This window comes from Euprymna scolopes, chromosome 19 (genome assembly GCF_053919585.1).
Source record: "Euprymna scolopes isolate OS-2025 chromosome 19, ASM5391958v1, whole genome shotgun sequence".
NCBI classification, from domain to species: Eukaryota; Metazoa; Mollusca; class Cephalopoda; order Sepiida; family Sepiolidae; genus Euprymna; species Euprymna scolopes.
This window is the reverse complement of record NC_136500.1, coordinates 127306935-127322168: the sequence shown is the minus strand read 5'-3', so window position 1 is coordinate 127322168 and position 15234 is coordinate 127306935. Positions and strand designations below refer to the sequence as shown.

At 36.9% G+C, this 15234-nt stretch overlaps 1 protein-coding gene across 1 annotated transcript in view; it reads right to left on the bottom strand.

The window, feature by feature from the left end:
* The window catches only part of LOC145240182 (uncharacterized), a 61589-nt gene extending 60485 nt beyond the window's left edge, over nt 1-1104 (bottom strand). Inside the window, exon 1 of the mRNA XM_080103768.1 lies at nt 645-1104. Coding sequence (XP_079959894.1) covers nt 645-686 — 42 coding nt within the window. The 5' untranslated portion in view covers nt 687-1104. The remainder of the gene's footprint in view (nt 1-644) is intronic.
* Nucleotides 1105-15234: the final 14130 nt, after the last annotated feature.

Here is a 15234-nt window from a genome sequence, read left to right as displayed (position 1 = left end):
ACCAGGAACATTGCAGCGATGGGACAGGGGCTGGAGCTTAGTTGATAGTGCGGGACCTATTAGGTTGGTGAATCTTTTTTGGGTCCTGTCTAAGACGGAGTTGATGATGCACCAGTCCAGATGTGGCAAATGGTGGCTTTGCAGAGATATAGGATAAGCTTTGGTAATTTTACTGACAAATTCAATCATTTTTTTTGGCTTTGTCGGTGGGGCATTAGAATACGCCGACTGCCCCCCTGCAGAGGGTAAAAGTCCCTCAATGGGGGTCCTGGATATGACCTTAAACTATATCCAGTGGTGAGGCCCCAGCTTGTGGGTTTTGGGGAGTGTGGAGCCACCCTTTAATTACCATTGCTCCCAGGTCCACTCTGACCCGGAGTGGTAGTACCTGTTAGGGTCCCAACTATGGGTTAAATAGAAACCGACTTGAAAACAACAAATATATTCTATTAAAAAAAATTTTCTTAAATCTTTGGATTCGGCATTAAATAACCCGAAAAGGGTTGATATGACGTAAAACCAAAACCAACCAATCAACCAATCAATCATTTTTTCTAAAAAAAAAAAAATGTAAATATTTTCTTGCAATAAATAGAAAAGGCAAAATGGCATAAAAAGCAAAAAAAAGAAAGAAACATACTCACATTGAGAAAGATAATCCAAGTTAACAACAATTTTCCTTTCATCTTTGGTTTGTTTTTGTATTGTTTTATTTTATTTTATTTTGCTGTTTTGTTTGTTTGTTTGTTTGTTTGGGGGGGGGGTTACAATAATCATAAATGAATGAAATGCTTTTCTTTTTATTCCTTGATTTTAAATTAGTTTAATTATTGAGATCTCGAGTTTCTGTTTTTGTTTTTTTGTGTGTGTTTTTTGTTGTTTTTTTTTTTTCTCTCAGTTAACGACGGCAAAATAATGATCACCTCAGTTTCTGTTGAAAAGTTCCTTTGAAAGCGTAAGAGAAGCCGAAAAAGATGGTGTCCATCCTCAGGTAAAGAGTTGACGCAATGAATAGAGAACAAACCATTTCTTTTCAATCAAACAAAAGTGCGTGGACAAAAGCGCCCAACGCAAATTTATGACTGTGAAGGGAATTGTCGGAAGTCTGACCTCTCCATCCCTTACTCTCTCTCTCTCTCTCTCTCTCTCTCTCTCTCTCTCTCTCTCTCTCTCTCTCTCTCTCTCTCTCTCTCTCTCTGTTATTAGGTGCGTCTTCTCACCTCTTAAAAACGTTTTGCCCGTTGGTTGACACGTTTTTTTTTTATATATATTTCGGGTTGAAATAATACAAACAATAAATTGTGCCGTGAAGTTTTAAATTATTTATATCGGTCTGTCACGCTTAATTTTGAAATAACATTTTCTTTAATTTGTCAATTTTACTTTGAAGTAACATTTATATCGATCCGCCACGCTAAAGTTTGGAATTAAATAATCGTTGGTCTGCCAAGCTTAAGTTTGGTATTAAACAATCCTTGGTCTATCAAGCTTGTTCGAAATTAAATAATCGTTAGTCTGCCACACTTAAGTTTGGTATTAAATGATCGGTACTCATGCATTTATTGATCCGTGCTGAAATAATAACGTTATTATTTAAAAAGCCATTCTTAACATGGGGAGAGGAGGGTGTTTTGTACCTATTCTGTACTTTAACCTTACAATTGAATAAAAAAAACCATATAAAACTTTAATTAAACTTGGAAATGCGATTTAAAAAATAGCGCGGATCAGTAAGTGCATTAGCACCAAATAATCGCTGGTCTGTCACGCTTGTTTGAAAATAAATAATCGGTGGTCTGCCACGCTTAAGTTTGGTATTAAATAGCACGCTTAAGTTTGAAATTAAACAATCGTTGGTCTGCCAAGCTTACGTCTGGAACTAAATAATCGTTAGTATGTCGCCCTTAAGTTTGGAATTAAATAATCGTTGGTCTGTCACGCTTTAGTTTGGAATTAAATAATCGTTAATATGTCGCGCTTAAGTTTGAAATTAAATAATCGTTGGTCTGTCACGCTTTAGTTTGGAATTAAATAATCGTTGGTCTGTTACGCTTAAATTTGGAATTAAGTAATCGTTGGTCAGTCACGCTTAAATTTGAAACAGTATTTTCATCTGTTAACGTTCAAATTGAAAGGACGTATGTTGCAACTATCTTTTGTTGTTTTATGTCAACAAAGGTTCGCACAATGCACGCCGTAAGATATTTATGAATTCGCCCAATCGCTTTTAAAAACGTTTTGAACGCACTGAGGGCGGTGGAATAATAAACATTGGATCAGTTCGACTTGTTGTCCCACATCTAAACATACCCAACCCACACATGATATATACAGTCATTTGGGGACTTCCGCGCGGGCGAACGATGATAAATTGTCACGTAATCACGATATACAAGCAACTGCGAGAACTTTGATATCGAAAAACATAAAATTCGTACTTTTTACAAACTGTAGCATATATTGATCAAGTAAAGAATTTGTTTTTACTCGTTGATTAAAAAAAAATCGATATCTAATAAGACTAAGAAACAATTCCGACGAACGCTAAAACGCAAATGATCGAATAACCTACCCTCTTTCTTTTTCCGCTCCGTTTGGATTCGATTTCTTCATTATCTCCTAAAGCAAGAAAGTCTTCACAGGAACGTGCTAACTCAAAATATTTTCAACCAATGAAAATCGTTTCAAATCAATATATATATATATATATATATATATATATATAACTACTTAATTTACTCACAAAAAAATCATATACGAAAGTATAGCTTTATGCGTAAACTTTAAGTATTTACTTCAAAAGTGCTCAATACGTAGGTAGAGCTAGTTAGTAATTTATAAAATATATATGGCGATTAAACTACACGAGTCCGAGAGTGGATGAAATGCCGAATATTCAGTGTAGCTTAATCGCCATATATATATATATATATATATATATATATATATATATATATATATATATATATATATATATATATATAGTAAGTCTATATATATATAGTAAGCTATTGCGAAATTAGAAACTAGAATTAGAATTAGAGAATTCCTATCTTTTTCTCTCTTACTTTCCCTCTCTGTACTGCTCTAACCAAGTATGCCGACCTAATCCAAAAATCCCACAACCTCAACATGAAATATTTCCAGAATAAAAACTCGATTAAACCTAGAACCCCATCTTCCTACGTAGACCCCTACTACCAGGTCTCCTTCTCCAATATCAGGGGTCTACGTTCCAACCTTCGAGAAGTTGAAACCCAATTACAGGAGACGAAACCGAACACATTATTTCTAAATGAAACTGGAATAGGGCCGACCACTTCTCTAGATGAGTTCATAATTAACGGATACTCTAATTTAACAGCTAAATCTGACCCCCAAGATCGCCATGGGCATGGAATATGTGCCTACATTAAAGATGGCTTTCCGTGTGGCAGGGATATCTCTAGAGAAGATCTTAATTTACCTTATATGTGCTTCAGGGTTGCACTTGCTAACACCACTGCATTTATATTTGCCCTCTATCGGCCCCATAACAGCGGAGTTACTATCTTTAAGAGCATATCTGAGAAAATAGACCACATACTGTCTGCACATCCCTCGGCTAACATCCACATCTGTGGTGACTTCAACGTCCATAACGTGGAATGGCTGACCCATTCAAATAAGACAGACGATGAGGGGAGGTTTTGTCATGATTTTGACATTGCTTATGACCTCACTCAGATTGTTCGCGAACCCACCCGTGTGCCCGATACACCCGGTCAATATGCAAGCCTCCTAGACCTTTTTCTCTCAAATTCCCCTGAGCTATGTTCATGTTCCGTTCATCCTCCTCTAGGATCCTCCGACTACTCCGTCGTATCAGTTAAGATAAAAACGAAATGTAAGACGCCCCCAGACGTACCCCTCCACCGTACTGTATACCGATACTCTATGGCTGACTGGGATAGCTTCCGTACATTCATATCTGATTTACCTCTGCACTCCATGTTTAAAAAGGAAGTGTCCTCTATAGTATCAGATCTGACCGAATGGTTAATTGTAGGCATAGACCAATTCATACTATCTAAAACATTCCAACAAAAACCTAACAGCCAGCCATGGTTCTCCCCAGAATGTGCTGCTGCTATCGCGCACAGAAATCACTTTTTCCATAGCTACCAACATAATAGATGCACTGAGACTAAAGCTGCTTTCAGGACTGCCAGCAACCACTGTAAAAGAGTAATAAAAAATGCAAGAGAGCTATATGCCCAGTCTGATAAATCCAAGGTAGCTGATCAGCGGCTTGGTTCCCACCAGTTTTGGCAAATAACAAATAGGATCCTGAACAGAAGTGTGCGTTCTATCCCAACCATTATCAATGGACCAGAGGTCATCACGTCAGCGTCAGACAAGGCCAAACTATTTGCCAAGAACTTTGCAGCTAATTCTACCCTATGCGACGAAGGCCATCAGCTCCCCATATTTCCTCCTATAACACAGAACAAGCTAGGTAACATACAAATATCCGTGCATGAGGTCGCCAAGCTAATCAAGAATCTTGATTTCAGTAAAGCAACTGGCCCTGATGGCATCCAAGTTATAGTGTTAAAAAAGCTTCAACCAGAACTTGCTCCCATACTTCCGAAACTGTTTAAGCGTTGTCTTAAGGAGAAGTGCTTTCCGACTCCCTGAAAAACCTCATCAGTATGCCCTGTATTTAAGAATTCAGGTGATAAGTCATCTCCCTCTCAGTACACACCAATAAGTCTCCTGTGTGTTATGAGTAAGTTGCTGGAATCTATATTAAATAGAGAAATAGTCACCCACCTCAGCAGGAATAACCTTCTTAGTGACACACAATATGGTTTCCGCTCTGCAAGATCTACCGCAGATGTGGTGACGGTTATATCTCACAGGATTAGTGAATCTCTTGACAAAGGCTTCCTTTCTAGGGCAATTGGTCTTGACATATCAAAGGCCTTCGACAAGGTATGGCATAAGGGTCTACTTCACAAGATTTCCAGCTACGGTATAACTGGAAATGTTTTCTCAATCATTAAATCATTTCTCTCCGATAGGCTCATAATAGTAGTGGTAGATGGACAAAAATCGGAGGCCTGCAATATAAATGCTGGAGTCCCTCAGGGGTCAATCCTGGGCCCAACTCTCTTCCTGATCTACATCAATGATCTCCCTAAACACATACTTAAATCATTCGTTGACATCTATGCTGATGACACGACCATCTACGGCAACACATCAAAGGCTGTAAATGAGAAAGTTCTCCCTGATTCTCTCTCCTCTGATCTCGAGCGAGTGGTTCAGTGGGGAAGACGTGGCTGGTTACCTTTAATGCATCTAAAACCAAACTCCTATCTTTACATCATCAACGCTCTGATCCCCAGCTTGCATCAATTGAAATGGATGGCTCTCGTCTGGGTGAGGCCCCGTGTTTTGACAAGCTTCTGGGTTTGACCTTTACTCCTGATCTGAAATGGAACACGTACATCAAGTCTGTTGCTAAGGTCGCTGGAAAGATGGTGGGATCCTTCTACCGCTCCAGAAGATATCTCACTACTGATGCAAATCTCTATCTATATAAAAGCCAAGTACGTCCAAGGATGGAATACTGTTGCCATATCTGGGCAGGAGCTGCTAAAAACAGCCTATCCTGCCTTGACAGAGTACAAAATAGACTTCGTGGTTTAGTGGGGGATGCCCTTTTCTCTACCCTGCAACCTCTCTCCCACAGAAGAGACGTTGCGAGCCTATCCTTGTTTTATCGTTATTTCCATGGCAGGTGCTCGTCTGAACTCCAATCTCTGGTCCCCCCCCCTCGCCAATCTTTCACGAAAAACACCCGTCTAGCTGAATCCACTGTGAAAAATTTCCCCCACTTTATATCCGTGCCTAAATCAAAATGCGGATTCCATGAACAAAGCTTCTTTTTTAGAACTGCACGCCTGTGGAACTCTGTTCCGACTGCCTGCTTCCCACCGGACTACAACTTGGATGTGTTCAAGTCCAACGTTTACAAATTCCTAATGAACCGTCCCTTTAAGTAAACACTTTATCAAATCTCCACACTAACGTACTGTACTTGCAATAACTCTTATCCCTGAGTGGCTTCCGGGCCTTGATAAGTGGTGATCACTGTGTAAAAAAAAAAAAAAAAAAAAAAACTCTTATAAGACCTTTACAACAAAATCGGTTTTCTCCAGAATTCACGAGCTGACCGCAGTACCGAAAGACCCCAATAATGCATGCTCAACAATTTCTTGTCCCTGTAGGGGCCAGGGAGGATAGTCGAAAAGAACTTAATGATAACATCCCAGCCTCTTCCATCTCGGGCACACATTCTTACACACTAGCGACTATCAGACAAACAGAATCGAACTCCTACTTAGAGCTATATACGCGCTAACACAAACACGGTAACTAACACACATACACTGTTGTGGCGTGTACCGTACAATATGGCATCCAGTAACCCGGTGATATAAAAGAAGGTACGCAGAGAACGCAGGAGAGTGCGTATTTTAGTAATATGGGCTTGTAACTAACACCTATTATTTTTAAATACGTCTTGTTCTTGTCCCACTATTTAATAATAGATTGACGATGAGAATTCGAATTTATTACGAACTAGCAACAGAGCGACGATAGAAAGGTTCGAATTTATTGCCAACCATTAAAAGACTGACGACAGAAGAATTTAATGCGAACTGACAAATCTAAGATGGCGTTCAAGAATTAAAATGAGAAAAATTATGAAAGACTCCAAAATCTGTTTGGTGGAATTTCTAAAGCATCTAGAGAAATTACGCCAGGGCAAAGCGGAAAAGTTGTAAAACAACGTCTAAAAGATTTGAAGAAAACTTCAAGAAAATATCTATCGACTGAAAAATAAAAATTGGAGAAAACATCGAACGACAACAAAAAAGATTTTAAGAAAATATCAAACGACCAGAAAAAAAAATATTTGAGAAACTGCAACAGTTTGGCAAAAAAAATTAAATAATTCTGAATACTCAAATACTTTTTTTTACAAGAGTCGATAATAAAATGAGTCGGCCATTTTATTAAAAAAAAAAACAAAAAACAAACAAAAAAAAAAAACAGAAGTCATATTCGAAACATATTTTTGCAGGGACCAACAATTTTTGAAAAAGACTGTGAAAACTGGACCGATAGGAAAAAAAAATAAGAATCCATATTTGGAAAATTTGAGTCAGTAAAATATGAAAAATATGCAAATTTTAATGTCAAGATACTCTGGAGTGACGAGAAACAATACAAATATTAACGAATATATGTGGGAACATGACGAGAATTGGCAGCCAATCTGATGTTAACGCATCCACCATGAGAGACAAAATAAAAAATCGTCATTTGCACATGGCTCCACGCATCGCTTCCGCTTGGGAAGAAAAAAAAAGATAACCACAAAAGAATTATCAACCAATGGCAGAGCTCCGCGCCTAAAATAAAGGCCTAAAATATCACAATCACTTGGAGCCGGTTTGCGACTATAAAATGAGGGGACCAAAAAGAAGAGAGAGGAGATTCGCTCTGCTGCGTCAGTGAACGCACGGACGGATTCTCCCACCCGACCTAAAGAGATGAAGAAGAAAAAGAAATAAGGCACCAGTGAACTGAAGTCGACTACGCTCTCATGTTATGTGCCAAAACGCCTTCAATTCTAACCAATGCCTAATTCACACAAACCAAAGAAAAGGAGGCGAAGACGCCGTGCTGCTAGCTGTTGAGGAAAGAAGTCGCCACTCTCAAGTTAAAAGCCAGGACACATATCACCGACAGTAGCACGACCGGCCGCCCACTTACCACCCCCATCGTCCGAAAAGATAAGTACGCTTACGAACATTCATTCTTTGTTAAATTATACAAGCCTACAAAAGCTCATTCCTTATCAATGCATACACACCTACAAACATCCTACGAACATTTTACCTCTTCTAATTAAAACTGTCATTAATAAATAAAACCGGTTCTCAGCCCTCAATATTCGTCTGTCCTTAATTGCATGGAGTCAGATTCTACATACTTCAAACGTTGTCAATTAAATGTATTCTTTGTTGTGACCTCTATGGCCTCATTTCCTTCACCCCTTCTCCATCTTTAAACCAACCAAAAAAACCTCCGGGCCATATATATTTGGGGAGCAAGGCTTTATACTTGCTGACGAAAACAAATTTGAAAGATTGTATGCAAGTTCAGAGAATAGATATTTTGAAAAGTTTCAGTTAAACGAGATAACGTCCGATATGTTTAAATCTTCATACAAGACTTAACCCCCACGCACTAGAAACACTCGTTTGGCTGTAAACACTACCAATAATTTCCCCACTCTTTATCTGTGCCTAAACCTAAACGTAGATTCCATGAAAAATGCTTCTTTCTTATAACTACACACGTGGAACTCTCTTCCGTTTATCTGCTTTCCAGCTGATTACAATATGGCCGTATTCAAGTTCAATGTAAACAAGTTCTTGATGAGCCGTTTCCTTAAATAATCCAATTTTATCAAATTTACACTTCTAACGAGTACTATGATATTGTCCTTTTGACCACTGTACATTCTTTAAACCTTATCCTCGAGTGGCCTTGATGAAAAAAAAATGATTACAGAAAAGTTAGAGAGATATCGGGTTACTTTTAAGTGATCCGCTTAAGCGAAAAAAAAATGATTACAGAAAGATCAGAGAGATATAGGGATATTTTTAAGTGAGCCGCTTTATTTGAAAAAAAAAAATGATTACAGAAAGGTTGGAGAGGTCGTGCTATTTTTAAGTGAGTCGATTAATCGAGAAAAAAAATTGATTACGGAAAGGTTAGAGAGATCAGGCTACTTTTGAGGTTAGAGTGGGCCACGCTGTATCAACCAAATAAAAGGGATAAACCCCGAACACAAATAAACGAGGAGAAGAACTATGCCCATCATTTATAACATGATCTATGCACTCGTTTCTTCACCAAAACAACAAAACTGCATGAACAAACGAAAACGCACCCCGACTGGAACTATAGAAAGATTGGGTTTGTATTACTGTACACATAGATTCGAAAAAGTTGTCAAAAAAACAAATATATAACAAATAAATGTTATCAAAGGCAAGATAAGTTACTTTTCTACCTAACTGGATATATTTTTCGTGTTTTTATTCAATGTAACATGTTTATTCAGCTCGAAAACCATACAGTGTTTACCGATGTATTGGAACATTCAAGATGGCGTCTGATTCTCTCTTTAACACGGTAAGTTTTGGAAAAGGTGTTATAAATAAAAAAACGGATAAAATACTGTTAAAAACTCGCTCAATATATGTTACCGTGACATAGGTTAACATATATTCGGCGGGTTTTTAATAGTATTTTGTATAGTTTTTTATTTATAACACCTTTTCCCAAACTTACGGTGTTAAAGAGGGTGTGAGACGCCATCTTGAATTATTGAATACATCGGTAAACACTGTATGTTTTTCGAGCTGAATAAATATGTTAAGATTTTTTTTAACTGTTTATCTATAGTCAGTAATTTACGTGACTTACATACGATAATACACTAGATAATCATAGTTTAATTAGCTTTCGGGAAGCAGGTTGGGATTTCCTTTACTGAATCTGTTCCGCATTTGTGTCATATTTTCACTGGGCAACGCCGATTCACGGGCCCTGCTATGCATATATATATATATATATATATATATATATATATATATATATATATATATATATAATATGGCAGTAGAGTTTAGTTTCCTAGAAGTACATCCAATGAAACAACGTGTGTCTACCAAAAAGTGCTCAATGAGTAAATAAAGCAGGTATATTATATATATACTCTTTATTTGTTTTTATATAATAATGAACAGAAAAGTTTTGATTGTAGAACTCGCGCACTTTGTCTATTACAAAATAAATCATTATCAAACAACAAGAATTACTACGTGCGTATGGCCTTCCTTGATTTTAAAGCCAGATGTTATGACCACAAAAGTACATTCATTAACAAAAATGCCGAATAAAAACAGCACTAGCAACCTATTACTGGGATTTCAAAGAAAGCAGGTGCTCGGCAATAATCGAGAGAAAAACAAGCCAGTACATATAGAAATTGAGACGATCCGTGTAGATTATGTCTGAGTGAGAAACTTGAAATTCTAAATTTTAAAAACTCTCAAAACTTATTAAACCATAGATTTGAAATAGCAAACAACTGTATACAAATAACAAGCATTACATAGGATAACGATACATTAGAAAAATAAAATAATTAAACTAAACTAATAATAGAAACATTAACCCGTAAGAGTGGATAACCATGAATCTTACTGGTTTAAATTTTTTGCCACTAAAAATAAAAAGAGCAGTTTAATAGAAAAGATTAAAATGAAATAATTTAAAATCTATTTGACATAAAATATTATATAACAAACAATAACGAATAAAAATAATAAGTAAAATAATAAATAAAATATAAAAAGTAAAAAATGAAATAAAAATGTTTATTTAATTAATGTTTCAACATTTGATGGATTAATAAATATTATAATTTATTACAATTTCTATTTTCATCGTCAATTTCCTGTTTTTTAATCAATAATTGCCCTAATATATTGAGCTTTTTAATATCTCGATAGGTTCTAATGTAAAAATGATATTTATCTTTATAATCATATATATCGATATCTATATCGAATAAAGTTTTTATTCAAATATAAATGTTAACAACCCAAAATACATTTAAATATAGCTCGATAGTGCAATACTAGAGCTACGGATATTTCAAATTTTTTACCGCTTTATTCTTCACAGAGTACAGACGAAAAATTTCAGTTTATTATTATAAACGTACAGTTGTTTCGACGGATATTTTTTCAAATATCTTTTATATATAGTTTTATGTATATACATGGATACTCATCAGCACTAAAAATAGACACAAAAGTCGCATCAGCATAGGAATTTTTTATATAGTCCATACATTCATCATCATTGATGGCAACCTTGAGACAATGGCATTCTGCACCTATTTTGGTTCACTACAACATCTGTTATGGCTAAATAGTACAACTTTAGATTTGCAGCTACGTTGGCAGTTGCTGCAGGTGTAATCAACGGTAGGGATGGTAGAGGTGGCAGTGGTGGAGTTCTCTTTTCTTCATGTTATCTTTCTCTCTTCTTTTCTGTGCGATCAGATGTTTCTGACTCGAGATCCTGTGGCTGAATGCCACAAGTCTCCAGGTTTCTGTTGCAGGTGCCCTTGTAGCGCAGAGTTGGTAGTCCGATTGGCCGTCTCTCAGAGACAAGCTCGCCATATAGGATGTCCTTCTGGATGCGACCAGTTTCCATCCTGCACACATGACCGAGCCACGTAAGCGTCTCTGAGTTTTAATAGCAAACATGCTTGAGCTGTCAGCCTGAGTCAAGACAACTATCATTGTGACTCGATCATGTCAGGAAGATGTCTAGAAGACGTCTAAAGTTACGTATGTGGAAAGCATTCAGTCTTTGTTTTTGGTGTGTGTACAAAGTTCAAGACTCAGTACCATAAAGAAGAGTACTCAGCACACAGGTCTTTATAATATTAATTAAATACATGTGTGTATGATTGTGTGTGTGTGTGTGTGTGTGTGTGTGTGTGTGTGTGTGTGTGTGTGTGTGTGTGTGATTCGCAATCTCCCCTTTTTTTACATCATTCCCATATTTCCGCTTATTTTCTTTTCGTTTTCTTTATTTATTTATATTTCTACAGTTTCCCGCCATCCGTTGCGCTTTTTTTGTCAGCCGACAACTTCCTCCGCCCGAGTTCGATCTTCTTCTTCTTCTTCTTCTTCTTCTTCTTCTTTTCATTTATTCCGCTTTCTTGAGACAACGGCAGCCATTGCAGGTCTGGTCTTTTGTGTATGCGTTTCTTTTACAGAACAACTAATGTCAACAGACGGTAAATGCACAGAGACGCCAGCAGAGGGCGCGGCGATAGTTGACTCAACAAAAGGGAATCACGCTGTTTACATGGGTGGGATATATCTAGCCATTATTTGCCATCCACCCCCTTCATTCTTTTACGCGCACACACACACACACACACTCTCTCTCTCTCTCTCTCTCTCTCTCTCTCTCTCTCTCTCTCTCTCTCTCTCTCTCTCTCTGTGTGTTTTTTCTCCCGTATTTCTTGTCGTCCTTTCCACTTTATACCTGTCTATTCCTGTTTTTGCTTTGCCACCTTTCTAAATGTCCCCCTCTTTAAATCGCATATATATATATATATATATATATATATATATATATATATATATATATATATATATATATACTAGCAAAAGTACCCATCGTTGACTGGGCTCAAAAATGGACTCTGATTTATGAAAGTATGATAGGCTATGAAAAGGAAGGGTTGTAAAGAGATAGCTTCGAATTTCAAAACCAAAGCAAAATATGATGAAAGTAAAAATAAAATAGATAAACCCCATAATTTATTATACCATGCCTGTTCACACTGAATGAAACACTTATCACAATATTCTGTGGATCTATATTAAAAAAACCTTGTTAATCTTTGTGACGCGAACGAACACTCCATAATTCTTTATATATATATTCTTTAGTTTACTCCCCCCCCTATACACACAGCGGGTTTTTTTTCGCTGTTTTTTTTTGGGGGGGGGTCCGATTTTTTTAACATCGTTTAAGAGTTATTACTTATCCCCCCCATACACATACCTACAAACACCCGGGCAACGCCGGGTACCCCCCCCCCCCCGCTAGTAAAAAATAAAACGTATATATATATATATATATATATGTGTGTGTGTGTGTGTGTGTGTGTGTGTGTGTGTGTATGTAATGCCTTTAATTTTTCTCGTTTCTGAAATAACGTTGTAGGAAAAGAAACACTGGAGCTAAACATTCATCCAAAATGGCCACAAATACCTAATGCAAGTTTTGCAGTTATTATCAATCGATTTATTCAATTCACTAAATTCCTACAATAATTGCAAGGATAATCGTACTCCCAAACAGGCCATACTAAGAGGTGGTAGCGAGACATTGTTATGCTCTCCTCTTACCTCAGTTTACACCGTTTCTAAATATTTCATAGGGTTAATTATTACTCGCGTCTGTGATTATTTCATTCTAAGGTTTTGTTTTATTATTAGTCAACTAATACCAATTAAATATGTAATTACTGAACGCTCCCTATCGTTTCCGTTTTTCGTCTTCAAACATTGATTGGCTGTTTAAATTCGTTTCACGGTTTAATAGATTGCATTTTTGAGCACTTTTAGAATGACTATGTTAAATTTCTATATGGCTCCCGTTGCTTTTGCTTCTTCTCCTTCTTCTTCTTCTTCTTCTTATTATTATTATTATTATTATTATTATTATTATTATTATTATTATTATTATTATTGTTGTGCATTGTTCTCTATACATTCATATTAGTTTTAGGGGCAGACTCATTTAAAACATACATACTTATGCAGAATATGGACTGTGATGAAATAATAACGTCATTATTTAGAAACCCCTTCTTAACATGGAAGGTATCTAACAATTTAATAAGCAATGCATACTGTGTGCAGTTAAATTTAACTTAAACAGGGCCCACAAGTAAATGCCAGTACTCGCCACTGCCCGGCATCGCCATCAAGTGATAGTAACCACCTTAAAAGAGAACTAACCTCCAACTACCGCCAGCAACAGTCATAACCACCACCTAAAGAGAGTATCCGTCACTGTATGACAGTGTCTGGCAGAGGATGGTAGTGCTCTACAATTGAAAACAGGCGATTTGATTTCAGAGCAGCCCAATGAACACCGAAAATTCTCGTGATCCGCAGTGATCGACAATGTCTGATTGTTGCAGAGGCAGTCAGTCTCAAAACGCCTAAAACATTAATAAACGCCACTGGCCAACAACGCTCGCCACTGGCCAACAATGCTCACTGTTACTAAGCCATTGAAAACAGAGAGTTTCATTTCCAAGCAGTCGTAACTAAACCAAAGTATCCAGTAGTAGTAAACGCCTTAAAACGCCACTAAACGCCAGTGATCACCAGTGCTCGCCACTGGCATCCAGCCAATTTCATTTCAGAGCAATCTAATCTAGGCAGTTACTGGTCATGGACGCTAGTGACCAACATTAAACACCAGGAACTGACAATGACAGTTATGCCCACCAGTAATCGCCAGTACCCGCAAATAATAATCCTCAACCAATACTAACTGCCAGTAACCATCAGTGTCGACACTGATAATTAGTGGCTTCTGCTAGCTGCCACTGCAAGACAATGTCCAACAGTAGACGCCAGAAAATTTCATTTTGACGATGGTGGACAGTGCCCGCAATTTTCCAGAGCTGAAAGTGGCCGCCATTAGCAACTGCCATCATCTCTCTGTGTTAAGATTTTTAACTGTTTATTTATAGTCAGTAATTTACGTGACTTACATACGATAATACACTAGATAATCATAGTTTAATTAGCTTTCAGGAGGCGGGTTGGGATTTCCTTTACTGAATTTGTTCCGCATTTGTGCTATATTTTCACTGGGCAACGCCGATTCACGGGTCCTGCTATATATATATATATATATATATATATATATATATATATATATATATATATATATATATATAGTGATGATCATATTTATTGGCACGGTAAAATAAAAGTTAAATTTTGTCTAATAAATTCTAAAAAAGGGATTAAATTAAAGAAAATAACAAAGTATATTATGTATTTTTAACTGGCCTTTCCGATGCAGCAATCGGATTTTAGAAAAAATAAATAACAAAGGAACAACAAACATAATTGCAAAAAACCCTTGTTCAAAATTATTGGCACGATTTATTTAATAATCAATTGTATAGCCTTTGGCCTTGATTACCTTCCTCAGTCGCTTTTCATAGTTTACAACCAAGTTGTTGCACTCTTCAGTAGTAATTTTAGCCCACTCTTCCTGACAATAATCCTCCAATTGAATAAGATTCTTAGGCTTCCTTTGCATTACCCTCAATTTTAATGTTCTCCATAAATTTTCAATTGGATTAAGGTCTGGGCTTTGTGATGGCCACTCCAAAACATTAATATGATTGTCCTCAAGCCATTTCTTAGTCAGTTTAGCCGAATGCTTTGGGTCATTATCTTGCATGAACCACCAACGACGACCAAGTGAGAGCTCTTTAGCAGAGTCTTTCAGGTTTTCATCCAATATTTTAAC